The sequence below is a fragment of the Cetorhinus maximus genome, chromosome 25 (genome assembly GCF_964194155.1).
Source record: "Cetorhinus maximus chromosome 25, sCetMax3.hap1.1, whole genome shotgun sequence".
NCBI classification, from domain to species: domain Eukaryota; kingdom Metazoa; phylum Chordata; class Chondrichthyes; order Lamniformes; family Cetorhinidae; genus Cetorhinus; species Cetorhinus maximus.
The window spans coordinates 12,819,508-12,845,568 of record NC_135903.1 but is presented as its reverse complement, the minus strand read 5'-3'; the positions used below and the strand labels follow the sequence as shown (position 1 = coordinate 12,845,568).

The 26,061-nt window shown below is 45.8% G+C and overlaps 2 protein-coding genes across 2 annotated transcripts in view; both read right to left on the bottom strand.

Moving 5' to 3' along the window:
- Positions 1–26,061, bottom strand: part of LOC144667908 (keratin, type I cytoskeletal 19-like) — a 189,891-nt gene that overhangs the window by 138,707 nt on the left and 25,123 nt on the right. The gene's annotated exons all lie outside the window — the stretch shown is intronic.
- krt222 (keratin 222) overlaps positions 109–26,061 on the bottom strand; it is a 28,576-nt gene continuing 2,623 nt past the window's right edge. Inside the window, exons 3-6 of the mRNA XM_078529506.1 lie at positions 14,563–14,783; positions 9,122–9,198; positions 6,502–6,637; positions 109–2,765 (exon numbers count right to left, since the gene is read on the bottom strand). Coding sequence (XP_078385632.1) covers positions 2,552–2,765; positions 6,502–6,637; positions 9,122–9,198; positions 14,563–14,783 — 648 coding nt within the window. The 3' untranslated portion in view covers positions 109–2,551. The remainder of the gene's footprint in view (positions 2,766–6,501; positions 6,638–9,121; positions 9,199–14,562; positions 14,784–26,061) is intronic.

Here is a 26,061-nt window from a genome sequence, read left to right as displayed (position 1 = left end):
GGTGGGGGGTGATGGGTGAGACAGGCTGGCAGGTGCTTTGCTGCAGTTGTACAAGTATGTAATTAAAAACAGGAAATTCTGGAAATGCACCGGAGGTTTATCAGCATCTGAAAGAAAATACAATGGAACATTTTTTGTGGAAACATGCTGTCAGAACTGTTCCACCCTGAATTCTCTCAGATGTTAATTCATCTACAGCATTCCAGTAATTTATCCTTTTAATTTTCAATCTCTAAAACTGGCAGCTTTTCCCTTCAGTTTGAAGTGTATTGATATGGAGACCCAGTTAACTGTCCTACACACAGATTTATCTTATCTCCTATTGAACACAGCCACAGAGGTTACTGTGGACTTCAGCATAGAGAAGTCAGAGCCTTCGAGTGCCCTTACTGAATGGTAGAAAATATTTAGATTAATGCTTCTGATTAAAAGGTGACAGCGTGATATGGCAAAAGCCTTTCTCCAACATTTTGCATCCTCCACATCTCATTGTAGGTTTTGACCTCTCATACATTCAGAGAACACAACAGATCTGACAGTCCAATCATTACTTGACAAATTCAAGCACCTTGCTACTTGTCTGGTTATTTTGCCTAATCGGAGTAGAGTTTATCCTGCCCTTTCTCATTTATCTTTCATTGCCCCCGAATAACTTTGCTCACTTTTCATGCTTTTTGATTCCTCCCGTTTATTTTTCAACTGTTAATGGGCGCAATTGTTACCAATGTGGTGAGGATGCTACATCAAGTGGCTACAGGTACACAAGCCAGACTAACGAGCCCTCACTGAAGTTACACAACAATCACCTAGTAACTGAAGCAGACCATAAGCAGCCTCCCAGTGTTTTCCTTCACTCCTGCAGTTCAGAGCCATCCCCGTACAACACACCAATACTTTATAATAAATAATAAACACAGAAAATGCTGGAAAAACTCAGCAGATCCGGCAGCATCTGTGGAGAGAGAGAAACAAAGTTAATGTTTTGAGTCTGTATCGGACTCCCCCACAGATGCTGCCAGACCTGCTGAGTTTTTCCAGCATTTTCTGTTTTTATTTCAGATTTCCAGCATCTGCAGTATTTTGCTACAATCAATACTTTCCTGCTCATCACAGCTTGGCTTCCGACTTTTCATTTCCACTGCTGTGTGTATGTAAGTGTTAAAGGATACATTCCACAGGTAAGGTATTAGTCTACCTGCGTACATTCACTAGTAATCTCTGAGTGTTATAGGAATCAAATTATCATTTAAAACATTAAGCTAGTTAAGGCCCAGCATATTCATATTGAATCTGATTATTATAGATCTTTTCTTCTCTCTTTCTCTCTCCTGAAGGTGCTGAGGACCATTGTTACCATCTCCTACCGAGACAGTGATTCTCCGCAGGGACATTGCCCACTCCTGGCCCTGTCTGACATTTCTATGCATTTATAGAGACAGGGTCAATAAATAAAAATCAAGGGGCAGGAACCATGGCTGATTTAATCATCATGTCTCCACCCCTAACTAAGGTGCTGAGGTCAATTCCAGCGGGGGAACTGTCAACTGCTGCTGAAGTGAGGTTAGCTTTAAAAAAAAAGACCAGGATATGAACCAGGTGTCACCTTGGCTCACTCGCTCAGTGGAGAAAACCCAGGAGACATTTGACCTTAAACCCAAAGTTCATTCAAACGTCAACTTAATATGAGATCGTTTGATGAAAATCAGAACGAAATGAGTGGGTTTGTCTGCTCGACATGCTACAGCTCTTTACAGCTGGGATCCAGTCTAAGCCAGACTCTGGGCTACCAAGGGGTAGGAATTCACCAACGGAACTGATCATCCAGTGCCGCAGGTAACCAGCAGCCAATCCAGCACCGCAGGTTTTGGCACAGCCATTAGAGATGAATTTCTAGCCCCAAGTATTCTTCCTGCATTAAAAACTTTACTGTTGACAGCATAATCCCCAATAAATCCCCTTTACTTAATGAAACCTGCTACCTGCTTTGTCAGATGCAGCAGATTTCACACATAATTTTTGTTAACGCTTCTTAATTTAAAATAAAGTAACCAGTGAGCCCCACTTACACAGGGAAAAATATTAACGAAAAACAATCGATTGAAAAACAATTTGCCATAGAATAAAAAATAAAATAAAAACAGAAAACTGTGGAAACACTCAGCAGGTCATGCAGCACCTGCGGCGAACGAAACAGAGTTAACCTTTCAGGTCGATGACAGTCCTTCGGAAACTTCATCAGGCCTGAAACATTAACTCTTGTTTCTCTCTCCGCAGATGCTGCCAGACCTGCTGAGAGTTTCCACAATTTTCTGTTTTTATTTCAGATTTCCAGCATCCGCAGTATTTTGATTTGGAGTAACACTTCTCAGATTAACTTACAGCTGGTTTTTCATGCACCTTTGTTCATTTAGAAATGTAATTAAGTATTGAAAGATCAGCCCCCACTGAACCACCATTTATACACCCATTAGGATAATGCAAGAGCTTCAAGTAGAGATTGAGGATAGTGCGTGTTGCATATCACACTTGTTATGCTGCGCTTTGGTGACAGTTATGATTTGAGAGACGGAATGCTACTTGATTTTCTCATCACCAGCCTGAGTTCGATGTCAGGGAGGCTGCCTTGCTTGGTCTGTGAGCAGCCTTCGTCCATCGCTGCCAGGTGCAGGTCAAACCGGAGTGATGTGGATTTCTTCCGGAGGTGTGGATTATCTTTGAAAAAGGAGCACTCCCACTCTTTGATCACCTCGTCCACTTTCTCTGTTCTGAAACAATCACAAGATTATTGAGCAGACTTACTGACTGATTCCTGGTTTGAACATGTTAGCATTGATTACTTACTTGATGCAATCTTACGGCACAGAATGAGGCTGTTCGGCCCACTGTGCCCCTGCTGGCTCTTGGAAGGAACTATCCAATCAGTCTCACTCCCCTAATCTTTCCCCATATTCTGAAAATTACTGCCCCTCAAGGATTTACCCAATTCCCTTTTGAAAGTTATTATGGAATCTGCTTCCACCGCCCTTTCAGGCAGCACGTTCCCGATCACAACAACTCACTGAGTAAAACATTTCTCTCTGGTTATTCTCCTAATGTTTTAAATCTCTGACCTCTTGCTATTAACCCTTATGTCACTGGAAACAGTTTCTCCCTATCTACTCTATAAAACTTTTCATATATACTGATATATAAATCACTGTTCCGGACACACGCGGAGTTATTGTGAGCAGTCCTGGACACCGCACTTTAGGAAAGATATATTGATGTTGGAGGGAGTGCTGTGTACATTTACTAGAATAATACCAGACTGCCAAAAGTTAAATTACAAGTAGAAATTACACAAAGTATTCCCTGGAATTTACAAGGTTAAAGGTTGATTTAATCAAAGTTTTTGAGATATTAGGGGGAAGAGATAGGGAAGATAGAGAGAAACTATTTCCACTGGTTGGGGATTCTAGGAGCAGAGTCTAAAAATTAGAGCCAGGCCTTTCAGGAGTGGAATTAGGAAACACTTCTACACACAAAGGGCGGTAGAAGTTTGGAACTCTCTTCCGTAAACAGCAATTGATGCTAGATTCGAGGGACTGAATGGCCCCCTCCTGTTACTATGTTCCTCACCTCAAACTTTGGGAACCAAGTAGTTCGGGGTTGCTATTGGCAACTGCTCACATTCAGATCTGTCAGTCATTAGCCTATCTCCTGTTGTTAATTCGACTGGTCAATATTCACTGATATAGCAGTATAGCTCAGACAATCCCATGACATGCATCCCTTGACATCTGAACAAAGATATCTTTTCTTTCACATACTTTTAACTGTGGCTCAGTGAGTAGTGCACTCAAACTCTGAATTATGAATTCAGAAAACCTTGTAATCAGGCGTTCACATACTGCTCAAGAGACTTGAGCACATAATCCAGGCTGACACTCTTGGTTCCTATGCTGAGAAATGCAATCTTTTGGATAGGAGTTTAAACAGAGGTCCCACCCTGCTCTCTCAGCTGGGCCTAACAGATCCTGTGTCATTATTTTGAAAAGGAGGAAGGGTGTTCTCCCTGGTGTCTTGACTAATATCTATCCCTTAACCAACATCACTAAACCAGTTTATTTGGTTATTATTACGTTGCTGTTTGGGTAAAGCTGCTCTGGGCCAATTAGTTGCTGTTTCCTGCACTACAGCAGTTCAAAAAATAATTAGTTGCCTGTGAAGCACTTGAGGTTGTGAAAGACAATATAGAAATGCAAATCTTTCTTTTTGTTTCTTGAATTGTTCCTCTCGAGCCTAGACTTGTGCTGACACCTTGTGCACTGTTCAGCAGAGGGTCAGTGCCTGCAGTTCCCTGGGCCCTCAGCTGTATCGTGTTTGTCTAGCGGAGAATCTGTTGTAGCACTTCCATAGGGAGGAGGGCAACATTCTTTGAGAAAATAAAACTTTGAGAGAAGCGTTGTTGGGGAGGTTTGCACTTGTCTTATGAACAGGAATTAGCCTTTGGAGCTTGTCAACATAATCCATATAATATTATCTAAAAACTGATCATTTACAGCCATTTCTGGTAAATCTCAAAGTTCTGGCATTATTCACAATAACTTTCCAATGTACTAGAACTTGATATTTATTCCTTAGTAGTTATCATTTCTCCAACAAATAAGTTGACTTGTACTGGTTCTACAGATTCAACAGCTCCCCAATAATTTACCCTAATGGCTATTCCATGACCTAGTGGCTTGCTTCTGAATCAGAAGGCTGTAGGTTCAAACCCCACTCCAGAGACTAGAGTACAAAATCTAGATTGAAGCTGCAGCCCAGCACTGAGGGAGTGCTACACGGTCAGAAGTGCCAACTTTTGGATGAATCTTTAAACTGAGGCACCAACTGCCCTCTCGGATGGACATAAAAGATCCCACTGCACTATCCTGAAGTTCTCCCTAGAGTCCTGGCCAATATCTACTCCTCAACCAATATCACTAAAGAAAACAGATAATCTGATCATTATTACATTGTTGTTTGTGGGATTTTGCTGTGTGCAAATTCACTGCAACACTTTCTACTTTACAAAAGTGACTACACTTCAAAAGTATTTCATTGGCTGTAAAGCACTTTGGGACATCCTGAAGCTGTGAAAGGTGCTATAGAAATGCAAGTCTTTCTTTATTTCTGCAATGTGTGTCACTGTAGACAGTGAATACAATGACCCTATAGAGTGCCCACACTGTGTTCCACTTTCGCCAGCTCCTTAACTCACTGATAACTGTGTGCCACCTAAGGAAACCATATCACCCAATATCGCATGTTTTGTTTGGAAACAGAAGCCAGCAGCATCACGCAGGGTAAGGTAGTGTAGGGTTTATTTTGCTGAAGTAATAACCCGGAGAATGTGAGTTCAAATCCCACCAGGGCAGGTCGAGATTTGAAGTTAGTTTTTAAAAACCTGGAAATAACAAGTTGTGAAATCCAACTGATTCGCTAAGGTCCACAGGGAAGGAAGCCCCCTGCCCTTATCTGGTCTGGACCAGTATGTGACCCCAGCTCCACAGCAACAGTTTTAACTCAGAAACGCCCTCTGAGGAGATGCTCAGACCCGGGCTTTTGCAGAGTCAGGCCAGCCTTTCCATGACTCATGGTTCAGGGTCCCTCAGAGGGGTCACGAACCATAGTCTGGATTCCAGAAGCTTTTGAAAGGTAAGTTCGAAAGGTCTTATCCGTGCCCTCCCTACCCCTTTACCACCTCCATGGCTCCCTTTACCCCTCTATGCCCATTCGCCCAGTATGCGTGACGTACAGACTAATGAACCATATAAATAACAATGGCAAATGTTGAAAAGCTGAGAAAAAAAAATCACCCATTCAGAAATCTTCTTTGAAAAAAATTGCTGTTCCTACAGCCCTATAAAAGTGTAAACCTGACATGGCAATTATAGTATCAGTAACAGAAGCTTTAACCACTTCACACTTCTTAATCTTGTCCAAATAAACATATAGATATTGACAAAAGAGATCACAGAAAAAAAATAACCTATTATAACCAAATAAAGATGTCAATCAAGCAAAGTAAACATTCCACTCAGTTGTCAAAACAGAATCCCTGCTGAGCTAATGCATTTGTGAGTGTTGTAGCTCAGCCAAGCATTCATGATGAGTACAGGTGGGAGTTCCCAGATGACTTTCTAACCAGGCCACCTTGGCACACGCCCACCTCTGTGGCCACCTACGATCTGCTTCCAAGGTCAGTGGGCCCGGCTCTACCCCATCCCTGCCCCCGCCTCCCCAAAGCGCAGACTGGACGTAACAGGGCCCTCGAGCTACCAGTCTCAATGGTGAAAATCCAACGCTCAGTGTCAGTTTGCTCAGTGTAAACTGGTAACTCGGTGAAAAACTACTGACATCTCATACTCGCAATAATGAGGAATGGGCAATAAGTGCATGAATAAAACAGTTCAGCAGCAATTTTATTTAACTTATTCAGTGCACTGTTAAGAATGAAATAAAAATCGTTGCACTTACTGAACTTTGCCATGAGCTTTTGAACTTTCAGCCACTGAGTTGCGACTTAAAATCTCCTGTGTCGCCACCATCTCGATCCTCTGCTCCAAGCGGTTCGCGATGGCAGAAGCTGCTGCAGAAGCTCTTCGATCAAACCCTGTGGATCAAGCCTATCAAGAGTCAGATCTCACCAGCTCTGCATCCATTATCACAAGGCGATAGCGTCTTGTTTTGGAATGGGGGTCTGGATAGATAAGAATGCAGGAGCACCCTGCTCCCCAACACATAAAGTTCGGTTCCTACGAAATGACTGCCTTGGGGGTGGGTGGGTGAGGGGGGCTGGGATTGTCCCCACAACCCTCACCGAAATTTTGATTAAACTCTGAAATGAGCCCACGATTTCTGACATCCATGGGGAGAAGCCATTCACGTTGCTCGGGAAGCCCCCTCTCAAGACGAGAGGGGAAAATTAACGACACAGTTTTGCGGAAACACATTCGACCGCTCTGAGTAATTGGTTTAAAAATGACAGTTTTCTTTCTGTTCGTGCCTGGGAGCGGGAGTGTCACCAGCAAGCTCACAGTTACTACTCATCTCTAATTGGCCCGAAAAGATATTCTAGTAGTTAATTAGTGAGGGTGTGGGTCTTGGGTCGTATGTAGGGCAGGATGAATCAGCGTGCCAGATTTCTTTGTCTGACGTACATCAGTGAACTAGTTATGTTTTGTGATAATGACACCAACTTTTTGCTCATTTGCTGCTCTGCCCCAAAAATGACCAGATTTATTTAATTCATTTCACAACCTGCCGAGACGGGTTTTGAAACCTCAAACGACGAGTTCTTTCTCGGGGTAACTAGAGATGCGCAGTAAATATAGCGTTGCCAGCGATGCCCAGCCCCACGAATAAATAGAAACAAAACAATAATTCTCCAGCCAAGCTGTCGGAGCGCAGTTTTGCAACACCGTGTTGCTGGCTTCCCTTCTCCTCCAGAGAGGAGCTTCCTGACCAAAGGGAGTAACCATTTCCCATTGAGATCAGAAATCGTCCACTCCACCCCATCGTCCATCAGGAAGAGCAGGTCCTTCACACCTTCTTCCGAGAGATCCTGGTGTGGGGAAATGGGAAGCAAAGCGGAATGGAGAAAACTGTGCCCAAAGAGCCACAACCAATCTACATTAATGATTTGGATGAAGGGACCGACTGTATTGTAGCCAAATTTGCTCACGAGACTGAGGAGAGCAAGTTGCAAGGAGGATACAAAGAGTTTGTAAAGGGATAGAGATAGATTAAGAGAGTGGGCAAAAAATGGGCACGTGAAGTATAATGTGGGAAAATGTGAGGTTGTCCACTTTGGCAGGAAGAATAGAAAAGCAAAATATTATTTAAATGGAGACTCTAGAATGCTGCGGTACAGAGGGATCTGGGTGTCCAAATCACAGCAAGTTAACATGCAGATACAGCGAGTAATTCGGAAAACAAATGGAACGTTGACCTTTATTGCAAGGGGGATGGAAATGTTGCTACAACTGTACAGGGCCTTCGTGAGGCCACACCTAGGGTATTGTGTACAGTTTTGGTCTCTATATTTAAGGAGGGATATACTTACACTAGAGGAAGCTCAGAAGAGATTCACAAGGCTGATTCCCAGGATGAAAGGATTGTCTTATGAGGAAAGGTTGAGTAGGCTGGGCCTATACCCATGGGAGTTTAGAAAATGAGAGATGATCTTATTGAAACGTGTAAGATCCTAAAGGAACTTGGCAGGGTGGATGCTGAGAGGATGTTTCCCCTCATGGGGAAATCTAGAACTAGGACACACAATTTAAAAATAAGGGATCTCCCATTTAAGACGGAGATGAAGAGGAATTTCTTCTCACAGAGGATCGTTAATCTTCGAAATGCTCTTCCACAGAGAGCAGTGGAGGCTGGGTCATTGAATGTATTCGAGGCTGAATTAGACAGATTTTTGATCGACAAGGGAGTTGAGGGTTAGCGGCTACAGACAGGAAAATGGGGTTGAGATCACAATCAAACCAGCCCTGATCTTATTGAATGGTGGAACAGGTTCGAAGGGCTGAAGGCCTACTCCTGCTCCTATTTCTTACGATCTTAAGCCAATGTATACTCGGGAAAATATGAGATTCGCTCTTTGTCTCATAAGGCATTGTGCACACTGGTGTTTCACAAATGCATAGTCACCCAGGTTAGATACAGAGTAAAGCTCATCTTCACTGTCCCCATCAAACGCTCCCAGGGCAGGTACAGCATGGGGTCAGATACAGAGTAAAGCTCCCTCTGCACTGTCCCCATCAAACACTCCCAGGGCAGGTACAGCAGTGTTATATACAGAGTAAAGCTCCCTCTGCACCGTCCCCATCAAACACTCCCAGGACAGGTACAGCACGGGGTTAGATACAGAGTAAAGCTCCCTCTACACTGTACCCATCAGACACTCCCAGGGCAGGTACAGCACGGGGTTAGACACAGAGTAAAGCTCCCTCTACACCGTCCCTGAGATGAGAGCAGCTAGCCGTCTGCCTGGGGCACTGGATTGTAGATGCCTAAAGTAGATATTGGGTTTTATGTTTGGACGAGCCTCATTCACAAGAATGTGAAACAAGTCACTGGTCGCACTTACCCGAAGGGAGGGCCAACTCTTTCCGACTGAAACTGCTGCAGGATGATTGATAGCCATCAAAAGTGGCGCCAGAGAGTCTGAAATGTGGAAAACATGTATAGGTTGTAAAATTATTTGTTTAGTGTCAGAGGCAAACATTTGCTTTTCAGCATCGTTGTGTTGATGGCCAACCAGCAACCTTGGTTATGGAAAGCTTCTCATCTTATATATAGCTAAACCCTCAGTTTTCAGAAACATCACTGACACCGACACAGGGGCTACAAGTCCAGGATAATTAAACCAGCCACTCTCAGCGACACGTATTGCAGCTCGTGGTTAATGAGCATAATGATTAATACTCTATCTGTTACCAACTAGCTGAGTAATAATCTCTGGGTCATCTCCCAGTATCAAACCTCGGAGTTAACTTCTTTACATCCATTGCTATTGAAGCTGCATCTTATTTATTCAGCTTTCCAACAACAACCTTTACTTATATGGCACCTTCAATGGATGCCCCAAGGATGCTTCACAGGAACACTTTAAAACACAACTGAACACGGAGACATGTAAGAAGATAACAGGGCAGACGGCCAAAGATTTGTTCAAAGAATTGCCGTGTCTTAAAGGAGGAGAGAGAGGCAGATGGTGGAGAGGATTAGGGAGGGAATTTCAGAGCTTCAGGCCAAAGCAGCTGAAAGCTATGGTGGAGCAATTAAAACGGGAATGTTCAAGAGGCGAGAATGATATGAGTGTAGAGATCTCGGAGGGTTGTGGGGCTGGAAGTCCTTTTAAATGAAAACCTTACTTTTATCTATTCCTCTCTCAGACCACCCCTGAGTCTTTTCTTTTCTAGTGACAAAGAGACCCAACCTGATATAGAGTGTTGTAGGGTGATGGTTACAGTTCGGTAGGTCTTGAGAAGTCGCCATACACAGATTAACTGTAAATCTTCATTGACTCTTAGAACTATTTACAAATATACAGTAAAGGGTACAAGCTAGGAATGGTCTCCATGCTTGCTGGTACACACAGCTCTGTCTAATACTCAACTGACCGCTAAGTGTGGGTCTTACAGGAGATCAGGATGTAGAATCGGTTTGGGTGGAGATGAGGAATAATAGGGAAAAAAAGTCATTATTGGGAGTGGTCTACAGGCCCCCTAACAGTAACCACAGTGTACGGCAAAGTATTCAAGAGAAAATATTGTGTGCTTGTGATAAAGGGACAGCAATAATCATGGGTGATTTTACTCTACACATAAACTGGAAAAATCAGATTGACAGTAGTAACCTGGATGATGAGTTCATAGACTGCTTTCGAGATGGTTTCTCAGATCAGCACATTCTGGAACCAACCAGAGAGCAGGTAATATTAGACGTGGCATTGCATAACGAGACAGGATTAATTAATGACCTCAGAGTAAAGGCACCCATAGGTAGCAGCGACCACAATATGTTTGAATTTTACATCCAGTTTGAAAGGGGAAGAGTGGGTCTAAGACTAGTATCTTAATCTTAAATAAGGGCAACTATGCAAGGATAAAAGCTGAGCTACCTGAAGTTAACTAGGAAACAAGGCTAGAGGATAGATCAATAGAGAAGCAGTGGGGAACATTTAAGGGGATATTTCAGAGTATTCAGAATAAGTACATTCCTACTATAAAGAAAAACTCTAAGGGGAGGGCCCACCATCCGTAGTTAACTAAAGATGTTAAGGAAAGCATCAAACTTAATGAAAAAGCATATAACTCCACAAAGATGAGTGGCAGGAAAGATGATTGGACAGAATATAAAGAAGAGCAGAGAATGACTAAAAGGAGAAAGAAATTAGAGTATGAGAGGATGGTAGCTAGAAATGTAAAAATGGACAGCAAGAGTTTCTACAGGTATTTAAACAGGAAAAGAGTAAGCAAAGTGAATGTTGATCCTCAAGAGAGTGACAGTGGGGAGTTAATAATAGATAATAAGGAAATGGCAGAAGAAATTAACAAATATTTTGCTTCTGTGTTCACTATAGAGGATACAAAAAACATTCCAGTAATAGCTGCAAATCAGGAGGTGAACAGGAGAAAGGAACTTGGTGGAATTGAAATCACTAAGAAAACAGTACTGAACAAATTGATGGAGCTGGGGGCTGGCAAGTCTCTGAGTCCCGATGGGCTACATCCTAGGATCTTAAAAGAGGCTAATGAGGGAGTCGATGTGCTGGTGTTAATTTTCCAAAATTTGCTAGATCCTGGAAAGGTTCCATCGGATTGGAAAGTAGCAAATATAACCCCTGTATTCAAGAAGGGAGGGAGGCAGGAAACAGGAAACTATAGGCCAGTTGACGTTTATTGTGGGGAAGTTATTAGAATCAATCTTTAAGGAGGTTATAGCTGGGCACTTAGAAGATCTCAAGGCAATCGGGAAAAGTCAGCATGGTTTTGTGAAAGGAAAATCATGTTTAACCAATTTATTGGAGTTCTTTGAAGGAGTAACATGCGCAGTGGATAAAGGGGAGCCTGTGGATGTGCTGTACTTGGATTTCCAGAAGGCATTTGATAAGGTGCCACATTAAAGATTATTATGGAAAATAAAAGCGCATGGTGTAGGGGGTAACATTAGCATGGACAGAAGATTGGCTGGCTGGCAGAAAGCAGAAAGTATGCATAAATGGGTATTTTTCTGATTGGCAGGATGTGACGAGACTGTACTACAGCCTCAATTTTTTATGATTTACATCAATGACTTAGACGAGAGGAGTGAAGGCATGGTAGCTAAATTTGCAGATAATACAAAGATAGGTAGGAAAGTATGTTGTGAAGAGGACATGAGGAGGTTGCAGATGGATTGTAGATAGGTTGAGTGAGTGGGCAAAGGTCTGGCAAATGGAGTTTAATGTGGGAAAATGTGAAGTTGTTCGTTTTGGCAGGAAGAACAAAAAAGCAGAGTATTACTTAAATGGAGGATGGCTCATAATTCTGAGGTGCAGAGGGATCTGGGTGTTCTAGTACACTAGTCTCAAAAAGTTAGTTTGCAGGTCCAGCAAGTAATTAAGAAGGCTAATGGAATGCTATCCTTTATTACGAGAGGGACTGAACATAAAAGTAAGGATGTTGTGCTTCAGTTATACAGGGCATTGGTGAGACCACACCTCGAATACTGTGTGCAGTTTTGGTCTCCTTATTTAAGGAAGGATGTAAATGCGTTGGGGGTGGTTCAGAGGAGGTTTACCAGATTGATACCTAGAATGAGTGGATTGTCTTATGAGGAAAGGTTGGACAGACTGGGTTTGTTTCCACTGGAGTTTAGAAGAGTGAGAGGTGAACTGATTGAAGTATACAAGATCCTGAACAGCCTTGACAAGGTGGACCTCGAAAGGATGTTTCCTCTTGTGGGCAAGTCCAGAACTAGGGGGCACTGTTTTAAAATTAGGGGGCGCCCTTTTAGGACAGAGATGAGGAGAATTTTTTTCTCTGAGGGTTGTGCAACTTTGGAACTCTCTGCCTCAGAAGGTGGTGGAGGCGGGGTCACTGAATATTTTTAAGGCAGAGGTAGATAGATTATTGTTAGGCAAGGGAGTCAAAGGGTATCGGGGGTAGATGGAAATGTGAAAATCAAAACACAAGAAGATCAGCCATGATCTTATTGAATGGCGGAGCAGGCTCGAGGGGCCGAATGGTCTACTCTTGTTCCTATTTCTTATGTTCTACATCACTGAGTGGGCGGTACTGTACTCAGTCTCACATTAATCCTAAATGTGCCAGACCTTTATACTACACAGCCTATTCAGCTTTTTCTGATAGTTATAACCTCTCAGTGCTGGACACCATTGACTCACAGAAAGCTGAGTGTGAGATGCACTGCCTGGCGTGCAACTGGGAGCCAAAAGAGCAGGAAAACCCCAGGTTGATTCCTTGCCTGTTCTGCTTTATTTAATCCTACTTGAAGCAACAGCATCTTGACTCCTGTTTGGGCAACACCTCGATTTTAAAATTCTCATCCTTGTGTTCAAATCCCTCCATGGCCTCGCCCCTCCCTAGCACGTAATCACCTCCAGCCCTACAACCTTCCGAGATCTCCTCACTCCTCTAATCCTGGACTCTTGAGTATCCTGATTTTAATCACTCCACCATTGGCAGCCGTGACTTCAGTTGCCTGGGCCTCACGCTCTGGAATTTCCTCCCTAAATCTCTCTGCTTCTCAATCTTACTGTCCCCCTGTTGTGATGCTCCTTAAAACATACTTTTTTTTAAACAAAGCTTTGCATCACCTGTTCTAATATCTCCTTGCCTGGGTGTCATGAAGCTATTAATGTATATAATATTATTTCAAAATATTTTTCTTTTAAAATAGAGGTTTAGTCTAATTGGATTAAAGCCAGCTAGTCTGGGTGCTTTGATGTGCACTAGTTTTGAGATGTAAGAGAGGTAGAGTGCATTTGCATTTTTTTGAATAGAGCATTCAAAAAGTGGCACCTAGCCAGCAAAGACTAAGCAATATGTTTATCTTGCTAACAAAATTGGTAATATTAAAGGGGTTTTATTGTTAGAAGTGGCTGGTGATACAATGAGAATTAACATTCAATGGGCTGTGCTAGTATAACAAGACAACCATTGTGTGTGCGCATGTAGAGCAGAGGCAATGTGAGATCAAAAGCAGCTGTAAGCCTCCAACTGGCTCCACAGGAACCAAAGTGAAAAGAACCTCATTTTGAATTTGTGCGGTGAAAATGCTTTGCCTGGTGTCTGGTTAAGTCTATGGGTTGCTGTTGCCTTAATGGAGATTAGTTTGGGAATTTGTTAAAAGTTATGATAGTAGGAATTTGTAGCCAAGTGTATATTTAAAACAAAAACAGAATTACCTGGAAAAACTCAGCAGGTCTGGCAGCATCGGATCTTGTGGATGTTTAATCTTATGTGTATATTTAACTTGTGTAAATTAATAAGATGTTTCATTTAGCTTAATATAAAACCTCTCGAGCACTGGGGGTCTGATTCCTGAATTTAGAGCTGCATCTCAAACATAACATTTAAAATGATAGGTTATGACAGTTGTTTAAAGTTTCCCTCTGGGATTTAAAAAAAAATAACTCAGCCTTTACCAACTGCTTGGTCATAACAATGGGTCAGTGTGGAATTCTGTTCGATAACACTCTTGTTAAAACGCCTTTGGATCTTTTACTACATTAAAGGTGCTATATAAATGCAAGTTGTTGTTGTTGAGTTAGCAACCCCTCCCCCGGGGTAGCGACATAAGTCAGCCAACATTTCCTCCCCACCCTCCTCACTGGCCACACCCCCCACCCCCACACCGATCACTGTCCTGTGATCCTGACCCCTGCTGGAAAGTGTGTGCATCAACATCAAGTGAAGATAGGGTCAGCGTATGACTCACATTTAAATAAAAAAGAGACATGACATATAAAGGCAACGTTAAGCTCCTAAGAAATGGGAATTGTGAAATCTCACTGCTCACCTGCCCTCCTCTCTATCCAGGAGACTCCGGTACATTGCTATCTCTCTCTCCAATCTCATCTTCGTGTTGAGCAATAGTTCGTGTTCCCAAACCTGGTGCTCGATGTCTCTCCTGACCTCCTGTAACTCTCCCTCCAGCTGGTGAATCACAGACGCCAGCCCCTTCAGCTGCAGCTCATACCTCTGCTCCGTCACCTGCAGGGAGTTCTCTAAACCCTTCTGCTGTGAGAATACATCAATTCAAACCAGATCTGTGATAGTTCTCAACCCACCACATTGACTTAACATTACATTCACAAAAAACTGTAACTGCTTTTACTTTCACATGAGTTGCTCATCGCGCACATCGATCCATCTCTATTATATCAGTAAAAGTCGAGTGTCTGCTGCACAAACCTTACTTCCGATTGTCACAATTTTTCAGTGAGGCTTTTTTATGTTAACATCAGTAACACCTCTGGAGAGGAATTTATGGGGCTACGGGGAAAAGGTGGCGTGCGGGACTAGCTGAGTGGCTCTTGCAGGGAGCCAGCATGGACACGATGGGCCAAATGGCCTCCTTTTGTATTGTAACCAGGCTATGATTCCATGATTCATTCTATAATGTTCTGATGAAAACTCACTGAGTGGAGAAACATTGAGGCTGAGTTGAAATCTGTGTAAGTGGTGGGTTTCAAATAAGTTAAAATCGGGCCCAGCCTTAGCTCAGTTTCTCTCTCCACAGACGGTGCCAGGCCCGCTGAGCATTTCCAGCTTTTCTGTTTTTATTTCAGATTTCCAGCCTTCGCAGTATTTTGTTTTGTTCCATAACAGGAATCTCTATGTAAACATTTATAATGAAGAAAAGGGTGATGTTAAACCCGGTTATAGCTGTGTCACTCAGATCCGTGCTTTATTCTGCTTTTTAACTTTATTTTTTTTTAACTCAATTTTCAGATTTGCCATCTCCACCCTGCTTACATTTTTTGCAACTCAACAGAGCCCCAGAGATCTGGGAGTACCGGGAGCACCATGTTCACAGTCAAGGAGCTGTGTAGACGGGGGGTCTGGAGATCCCAGGGCGCACAATTGGACATTGTCTCAGGTTTGAACTGGAGTCTTGGAGCGTTGTGTGCAAGTGTTTATGAGCTTTGTCAAGGATCGTGGGGACCGAGTGGAGACTGGGAGGTAGTCTGGGAGTCTAGATGGGACCTGAGTCAATTGGGATCACTGGCCGGAAGCTTGTGACTCGCTGTTGGCAGGGAGAGCGTTTACCTAAATGGGATGCAGACGTACCGACACCCCTGCCTTTCCACCTCCACCACAATTAAGTTCTGGGCAGCAGAGGCCGTGGTCGACTCTTCTCCCCCGCTGCCAATTGAGGCCCTTAAGCGACCAATTAATGACCCACTTCAGGGCCCCATCCCATCACCACTGGTATTAACCCACCAGTTGCAGGTGGGCCCATCACCGGGTGGCATGTACAACTGAACCCATGTGGGCTGCTTGTCACCTCCAGGGGGGTGGGGGGTGCGGTCCCTTGATTAAAGGCGCTCAGTGCCTGATCAAAGGATTGGACAATGGGATAGGAGTGCCCCCTGACAGACACCACCCTGCCCTTGCTGCCAAACAGCCTGTAACTCTCTCCTTGCAACCCCCTACCCTTTGAAGCCCCCGCCACACATCACTTACCCATGGCCTGGGTCACTCCGCGTACCTGGGACTCCAGTGCCTGTCCTTCCAGCAGCAACCACAGCCTCCCCTGTGGCGCTGCTGAGCACAAGAGTTGCCAGCCAATCAGAGGTCAGCAACTCTGGCGATGCGAGAGTTCCGCCTTCAGGGTCTTGGTTCCAGGGGAGGCTGTTGGCCTCCCAGCTGCCTGCTTGGCGTCTGGTTCGGCAAGCCCTCTGGAGAAGAGGCAGCGAGGGTCTCGCCAGCTTTCCAGTTGGCAGGCATGACTCCTGATGCCACTGAGTCTATTTGTATGATGAGGGACGAGGTCTAGCGATTTGAGGGAGAGGCAGCCGAGGTAATGGAACAAAGGCCGGCCTCTTGCAGACTGTCAATTTTCCCTTCACTGTTTTCCTTCCTCCTTCTCAGACCGTTCACAGCTCTGCTTAGACCAGATGCCCCACTTTCTGTCATCAGATCATTTCTGCCTCGCCACCCGCCTGCCATAAAATGCCTGTGCGCCGCGAGATGGTTCATCGAGTTACACCAGCCTTTAACGACCAGCAATCTCCACCAAGAAACAGGCTGCATCCAAAATACTCAAAAGTTCACTCTTTATGTAGGTTCCTTGCTTTTATTCCAAACGTTGAGCTTTAAGCTGTGAAGCTCGTTCACAGTCCCACTCAGGACAGAAAGACTTTATTAACTGAATTTGGAGCCACCACGAACGGAGGGAGTGCTGATGATTAACATTGTGGGTGGCAATAAGATAGAATTCAATAATTGCAATTTATCTTACAGCTGACACTTTAAAGGACTTCGTAAAAGAGACTAAAATCATGCACAACTTTTCCAGAAACCAACGTTCAATAAATTATAAAAGCAAAACACTGCGGATGCTGGAAATCTGAAATAAAAACAGAAAATGCTGGAAAAACTCAGCAGGTCTGACAGCATCTGTGGAGAGAGAAACAGAGTTAATGTTTCGAGTCCCGATGACTCTTCTTCAGAGCTAAGGAGAAGTAGAAATGTGATTAAATTTATACTGTTTAAAGGCCCCCCCACCCCACTCAGGTGAAGCTGGATAGAAAGTCAGCGATAGGTGGGGACTAAGGAGAGATTGACAAAGATGTCATGGACACAGGGCAAAGGGAGTGTTAATGGTCATGGTAAAGGGCTAAAGAAGGTGCTGATAGTGGTATAAAGGTAAGAAAGCAGAATGTGTGAATAGCAGGGCAAAGGGCAGCACTCAGTGAAAGAACAACATGGAACAAGTAACAGATAGCAGGAGGTTTCCTTGCCCATGTTTGACCTGCCAGAGTCGATGTTGAGGACTCCCAGGGCAACTCTCTCCCGACTATATACCACTGTGCCAGCACCTCTGCTGGGTCAGCCCTGCCGGTGGGACAGGACATACCCAGGGATGATGATGGTTGTGTCTGGGACATTATCTGTAAGATATGATTCCGTGAGGATGACTATGTCAGGCTGTTGCTTGACTAGTCTGTGGGACAGCTCTCCAAATTTTGGCAGAAGCCCCCAAATGTTAGTAAGGAGGACTTTGCAGGGTCGACAGGGCTGTGACTTCCGTTGTCGTTTCCGGTGCCTACTTCGGTCGGGTGGTTCGTCCGGTTTCATTCCTTTTTTGTGACTTTATCACGGTTTGTTACAACTGAGTGACTTGCTAGGCCATTTCAGGGGGCATTTAAGAGTCAACCACATTGCTGTGGGTCTGGAGTCACATGTAGGCCAGACCAGGTGAGGTCGGCAGATTTCCTTATTAGTGAACCAGATGCGTTTTTACAACAATCGGCAATGTTTCACGGTCATCATTAGACTTTTAATTCCAGATTTTAATTGAATTCAAATTCCACCAACTGCCTTGGCGGGAATTGAGCATGACCCTGGGTCTCTGGAATACTAGTCCAGTGACAATACCACTATGCCACCACCTCCCCTGTACGCCAGCTGTGGAACTGGCAGCTCCCTCCCAGGCGGGGCCAGCACAGGCTCCACTGGCCAGAGGACAACCGCCAAGGTCATCAAGGCCAACAGGACAGCAGAGTCAGCAGCTGCCCTCAATGCCGGTGCCAGTGAGGGGGGAGCACCAAGACGCAGCACTCGCAAACATTAAGTTTAAGGCACCATGAGCTCAAGAGGGAATGGTCACGGGTGATCTTCTGTTGTGCAATGGTTTGTTTATGTTCACTGGTCTGGGGATGAAGACCAGAGAAGGTTCTGTTAATTTGTTTTAACTGTCAACGTGAGATAAATTTTCTTTTGTCACAATGGCCTGAGTATGCTTCACCTTTTTAATTTAATGTGGTGCAGGGTAGGCCAGTCTGTAATGCTGGACGTGAGTGGCTCGAAACTTTATTGCACAGGCACTGATTGGACTTTGGGGTCAAATGAGAGGGTCATTTCAGACACCTGGGATGGAGGCAGCAGTGCTGGTGTGAGGTGGAAGCAGATCTTTGGTAGCCTGGCTGAAGGAGCGTTGGATTAAGGTGCCCCTGGTGCCCCTGCCTCCCTGGAGGTTACCGAGGTCGGCCTCCACGCACCGGGCGTTCCCCTCACTGTGATCCTCTTCTGACTCACTACTGGATTCATCCTCTGTGGCCTGTGCAGCTTTGTCAACATCCCCTCCCGCCAGTGGGTTCCCCCTTACCAGTGCCAGATTGTGGAGAGCGCAGAATGCAACCACTATCAGTGACACCCACTCTGGGGGATATTGTAGCGTTCCCCCTGAGTGGTCCAGGCATCGGAAGCGCATCTTCAGAAGACCTATGGTCCTCTCTATCACTGCCCTTGTGGAGGCAATACTCCTCTTATGACACTGCTCTGCCTCTGTTCTTGGGTGGTGGAGAGGTGCCATAAGCCACCTTTTCAGTGGATAGCCCTTGTCACCCAGCAGCCATCCATCCAGTCCGGCTGGAGCACTGAAGAGCCTCGGCACCTGGGAGTGTCTCAGGATGTAAGCGTCATGGGAGCTGCCAGGGTACCTTGCGCAGACTTACAGAATCTGCATCCTGTGGTCACACACTATCTGCACGTTCATGGAGTGGAATCCCTTCCTGTTGACGAAGGCACCCGGCTGACCCACTGGCGCCTTGATGGCCACATGTGTGCGGTCAATGGCACCCTGGACACGGGGGAACCCAGCAATCGCTGCAAAGCCTCTGACTCGCTCAGCCTGGCTGGCCTCTTCCATACAGAAATAAATGAAAGTCAATGCCCGCCTGAACAGAGCTTCTGTCACCAGTTTGATGCAACTGTGGACAGCTGATTGGGAGACTCCACACAGATCCCCCACTGACCCCTGGAAAGAGCCGGAGGCATAGAAGTTGAGGGCCACTGTGACCTTCAGAGCCACTGGCATGGGGTGTCCACCCACACAGTCAAAGCTGATCTCAAGTCCAATCACCTGACAGATGGAGGTCTCTGTCTCCCTTGAGAGGTGGAGCCTCCTTCAGCATTGCACCTCGGACATATTGAGGTAGCTGCATCGCTGCCTGTAAACCCTGGCAGCAGGATAGTGGCGTCTTCTGCAGCCCCTTCTGCCTTGGACAACCAGCTGGCCCTGCGCCCCTTGTGCCTGCGCCTCTCCTCCCACAGGTCCCTCCCCTGGAAGCTGCATTGGGACACCCGGCCTCCTCTCCCTCTGCCCCTCGCTTCCTCCTCAGAGGAGGTGCCTCCAGCAGAGACCACAATCCCCATTACCAGGGTAAGGGAAGGCTGTCTGATACCTGGAAGGGTCCACATGGTCTGAATCCTCCAGGGGCCTAGGAGACACCAAGGAGACCTGAAATGAAGCCTGGAAATGCTAACAATGAAGCCCCGAAGAGATGAAACTGCCAAGTACCGATAAGCAACCAGCAGCAAACTATCTCCTAAACTCCTCACTGCTCACACTGGCAATGCTGCTGACCCTTTTTATCCCGCCCTTGAATGAGGTTTTTGAAATTGTCGGCTGGCCTGCCCGTTTTGCCCATGTGACAAGCACAAAATCGTACAGGCAATGAAAAATCAGAGTCAATTGACTTTTTAATCACCTTAACTGGCCTTTTAATCATGTGCCTGCCCACAGAGTGAAATATCGCACGAGCACTCAATGATGTCGGGACGCTCACCTGACATCATCACACTCTATTTTATGCTCGAGCATGTCGGGCACGCGCCCGCACAGCGAGTGAAAAATTCTGCCCATTGTGAAATTGACAGCACAGATCAGAGAGTCAGAGCTGTCAATCAAGCAATGCTTTCCCCGAGGCTCAGGTATTTCAACAGGCTAATAGATTTCTGATCTCTCAGGCAAGCCTCATTTTGCATTGAGAGCCAAGAAGTCTATAAATCTATTAAAACACCTGAGCCCCAGGGGAAACATTGCTTGATTGTCAATTCTGACTCTCTGATTTATGTTGTCAATTTCACAATATTTATTTACACAAGATAAAGAGGTTTGAAGTGCTTGGAGTTTCAGCTATTGATATTTCAAATGGCCTGGGTGATTGACGCTTTTATTGGGTGTAGTTAAAAGGAGTTTTGTTTAAGAAAGCGGAAAGTTATCAATGAATGTCTGTTTTTTAAAGGCTTTTTTTTACATATCCTACTGTCACTATAGGGTTCATTACTTCTATACAATGAAAGTTACCACCATAGTCCCATGGGCTGCTCTCTCATTAGACAGAGACAACTGATGGTGAGTTTAACCTGAGGGTCACCACACCTCAGGCAAGGGGGTGAGGTTGAGAAGGCAGGGCCTTCATGGATGACCTCAGCCAGCTCAGGAATTGAACCCACAGCGTTAGTACCATTCTGTATCACAAACCAGCCATTCAGCCAACTGAGCTAACTGAACCCCTCTTCAATACAATGTATAGTGGGTGTATGGGCATGGAAGTACCACGGCTTGGTGTGGGGGCGTGAGGGACCATAGGGGTTGTTTGGGAGGCAGGGATGGAGCTTGGGGAGTGTGTGGGGGTGGGGTTGGGGGGGGGGGGGGGGTGGGAGGTGAAGGAGTGTGGGGGTGAGGACTGGAGGGCCTTTCTGTTTTTATTTCAGCTGGGATGAAGCTCCTCAGCCCCGAGGTAGGCCTTTTAAACAGCCCGCCTCCGCAGCCGGCAGCCTCCGTGGCTGCCTCCGAACATCTTCCCAGGTTGGCTGACCCAACTTGCACCCATGCGCCCGCAATGAAAATCCCGCCCTTGTGGGCACTTTTCCCAGAGGTGGGCGGGCCAAGCCGGACACTTTCCCAACTCCCGCTGCCCGTCTTGAGCATGAAAATCCAGCCCTAGAATCATTACGGCACAGAAGAGGGACATTCGACCCCATTGAGCCCGTGCCAGTTCTTGTAAAGCAACCCAATCAGTCCCATTCCCCCAATTCTATCCCTGTAGCTCTGCAAATTTATTTGCCTTAAGTCCCCATCCAATTTCCTTTTGAAATCATTCATTATCACCACTTCCACCCACCTCGTAGGCAGCAAGTTCCAGATCATGACCACTCGCTGCGTAGTAAAGTTCTTCCTCACATTGCTCCTGCATCTCTTACCCAAAACCTTAAATCTGTGCCAACTGGTCCTTGTACCATCAGCTGATGAAGGAATTTTGGAAGGAAATTTGCCAACCTGACCCGGTCTGACCTATATGACTCAGACCCACAGCAATATTGTTGACTCTTCACTTTCCTCTAAAAGGGTCTAGCAAGCCACTCAGCTGTGTTCAAGAAAGTGTCTCACCACTAACCTTGTCAAGGACAATTAAGGATGGGCAATTACCAGTGATGCCTACATCCTGTGAATGAATAAAAATAATTGCAAATGAGGAAATGGCAGACTTGTTGAATAATTAATTTGTTTATAGTTTTCACAGTCAGTTAAGTGAATATTAATGAATCGAGGATTGAAAATCACTAAAATTAACATAAGTAAGAAAATAGTATTGGCAAAGGTAATGGCACTGAAGACTGACAAAAATCCCAGGGTTTAAAAGGAAGTAGGTGTGGAAGTTAGCTATCACTCTCCAAACATTCTGTTGATTTGGGAATTGTCCCTTTAGATTGGAAAATAACAAATGTAATTTCATTATTTAAGAAAGGAGAGAGACCAGGAAATTCCAGATCAGTTAGTCTAATGTTCACTGTGGAGAAGTTACTGGAATCTATAATTGATGACAGAGTAACTGACCTGATTGAGAAATTTCAGATGACTAGAGAAAGCCAACATGGATTTGTAAAGGTGAGGTCAGGATAATGAACCTAAGTAGTAGTAGAGGAAGTAACTGAAGTAGGCGGAGAGGAGAATCCCCACAGATGCCGTTTATTTAGACTTCCAGACGGCAGTTGATAAAGTTCCAAATTACAGACTGTTAGCTAAAATTAAAACTCATGGAGTTGAATGTCAATTATTGGCCAGGTTAGGAGATTGGTTAGGAGATTGATTAGGAGATTGGTTAGGAGATTGGTTAGGAGATTGATTAGGAGAGTGAAGGGAAGGATCTTCCACTCCCACCAACGGTGGGCATCATCGGGGGCACGATGGGAAAATTTGGAGAGCGCCCAAAAGTCAATTCATTTTTGGACGGTCTCCAAATTTTCCCGTCACACCCGTGACAATGCCCACCATTGGCGGGACCGGAAAATCCCACCAGAAATGAATGGGTAAGACTGGCCAGTAGGTTTTGATGCACACAAGTGTGAGGTCATAAACTTTGACCCAAAATGGAATAGATCAGAATATATTATAAATGGTAAAAAATCTAAGAACAGTGGCTGTTTAAAGAGATTTCGTAGTCAACTACAAAAAGAATCAGAAAGGTTAATGAAATGTTTCCCCTTATAACAAGAGGCTGGAATACAACGAGGAGAACGTTTTGCCACAGCTATCGAGCCCTGCTTTGACCGCATCTTGAGCACCATGTACAGTTCTGGGCATCACACTTAGAAAGGTTATATTGGTCTTGGAAGCAGGGCAGCACAGATTCACCAGAACATTACCAATGCTCCAAGGGTTAGGTTAAGAGGGGAAATTACATAAACTACGTTTGTACTTCCATAGAATATAGACGGTTAAGAGGTGATTTGATTGAGGGTTTAAAAAATTTGAAAGGAATTGATGGGCCAGGTAAAGAGAAACATTTTCCACTGGTGCAACATTCTAGGATAAGGGAAAGTCAGAGCTAGGCTGCCCAGGAGAGAAGTTAGTAACTTACCTTCACCGAAGCGTGGTAGAAGTGTGGAACTAAAGCAGTAGATGCTAGCTCAACAAATCATTTTAAATCTGAGACCCATAGGTTTTTATTAGCAAAGGGCCGGTTGGTGGAGCGAGTGCATCAGCCGTGACCTCACTGAATGTTGGAACAAGCACGAGGGGCTGAATGGCCTCCTCCCATTGCTGTACTCCTATTTTGACGATAGGCCCACATTTGGCCCATCTGACAGACAAGCCGTCTGCATCTTTAAGCACTGATTAGCGGCAGGAAATTTGGCATTCCCGTAATTCATCCTCTAACTTACCACAAGCCGGAGATTTGATCAAATATAATGGTTTTGCACCGACCACAAGCACCCTGCATTATAATTAGTGTAAAACAATCTCGAAAATAACAAGAGAAACCGAGTCGCAGACGCGGAGGCTGGAATTTACAAGCAGTCACAACTTGCTGTCTGACTGAACTCCGTGCTTTCCAGGATATATATATATAATTAACTGGCTTTAACAACAGAGTTTTAAAAGGATTTGCAGCTAAACATTATATGCTTCAGTTGCCCTCCTATCTATGAACATTACAAGACATCCTTGAATATATCTAAATCATACATTAGGAGATTGGTGTATAGTCAGTGTTTCCTGAACACACTTATTTGCTGTAACATTTTACAATGACTTCCCTCAGCACACGTGTTCAGCTCACCGCGAGATCACATGTATATATTACACATATCCCGAAGCACTCTCATCTCAGGGTCAGAAGGTTGTGGCTCAAGTGCCACTTAAACACTCAAAACACTTAAGCAAGGCTGACACTTCCAGCACAGCACACAGGCAGGGCGGCATTGTTGGAGGGGCAGTACTGAGAGAGCCCTGCACTGCCACAGGGGTAGTACCGAGGGAGTACACGAGAGAATGCTGCAAGGTTACAGATGCTGTCTTTTGGACGAAATATTAAACCCTCTCAGGATCCCATGGCACCTTCGTCTCCTGATAAGTATTCATCCCTCAACTAAGATCATTAAAACAGATTATCTGAATCACTGCTGTTTGTGGGAGCTTGCTGTGCACAAATTGGCTGCTCAGTTTCCTACATTGGAAAAGTGGCTAGATTTCGAATGTACTAATTGGCAGTGAAGCACTTTGGGAGAACCTAAGAGAGTCAAAGATGGGATAGAAATGCAGCCAGCTGGTTTCCTTTTCGAAATTATAAATTGCATCGTCTGCACAGAGTAATGTGCACGGGGGAGAGGGTGCACGGGGTGGGGGGGGGGGGGGGTGTGGGGAGAGGGTGCCGGGGGAGAGGGTGCACGGGGAGAGGGTGCACGGGGAGAGGGTGCACGGGGAGAGGGTGCACGGGGAGAGGGTGCCCAGGGAGACGGTGCACGGGGAGAGGGTGCACGGGGAGAGGGTGCGGGGGGGAGAGGGTGCACGGGGAGGGGAGGGTGCACGGGGAGGGGGGGGGGGGTGTGGGGAGAGGGTGCCGGGGAGAGGGTGCATCGGGAGAAGGTGCACGGGGAGAGGGTGCACGGGGAGAGGGTGCACGGGGAGAGGGTGCGGGGGGAGAGGATGCACGAGGAGAGGGTGCGGGGGGAGAGGGTGAAGGGGAAGGGGGGGGTGATGCACGGGGAGAGAGTGCGGGGGGGGGTGCACGGGGAGAGGGTACACGGGGAGAGGGTACACGGGGAGAGGGTACACGGGGAGAGGGTGCACGGGGAGAGGGTGCACGGGGTGGGGGTGCAAGGGGAGAGGGTGCACGGGGAGAGGATGCACGGGGAGAGGGTACACGGGGAGAGGGTACACAGGGAGAGGGTACACGGGGAGAGGGTGCACGGGGAGAGGGTACACGGGGAGAGGGTGCACGGGGAGAGGATGCACGGGGAGAGGGTGCACGGGGAGAGGATGCACGGGGAGAGGGTGTGGGGGAGGGGGTGGAGATGTAAAACTCCTGTCATTAATAAAACATTGGTTTTCCAATTTACAAATCCTGTGAAGAATTTGTTTGTGCAGATGGACTATTTTCAGAGGGTTTCTGGGCCAAACATTTCACTGATGAAGATTCTTAGAGCAGAATCTTGTGCTCTCCGTGGTGCTGAGTTTGGAGGTGAGAGGGGGTTTCGCTCGGTCGGATGGTAGCGTAACCAAACCCCGCCACTTACCCACCTCATCGAATTAAGGCCCACGGTTGACCTTCCAACCCACTGCCAACTTAGGCCTCCAAGTGGCCGATTAATGATCAGTTATGGGGCTTATCCCACCACCACGGGAACTAAAACAGCTACAAACAGGCCTGTCACCTGCAGCCTGATTTTCACCTTGGGGATGTCGCCAATCAAAGGCAATAGGTGCCTGATCAAGGGACTGGATATTGGTGCCCACCCCTGCCACCCTTACCCCACAACCCCTACCCTGTGAACCAACCCCTCCCCCTCCAAATTATTTACCTGTGGCATGGGTCGCTCCGGGATCCTGGGACTCCGGTGCCTGTTCTTCTGGCAATAGCCACGGCCTTTCCAGTGGCCTCTGATTGGCTGGTGGCTCTCGGTGGGCAAGACTTCCACCCCAGGGTCTTGATTCCGGGGGAAGGCCACTGCTGGCCTCACCATTGCCTGATCAGCGTGTGGTTCGGGGGGCCTTCCAAAA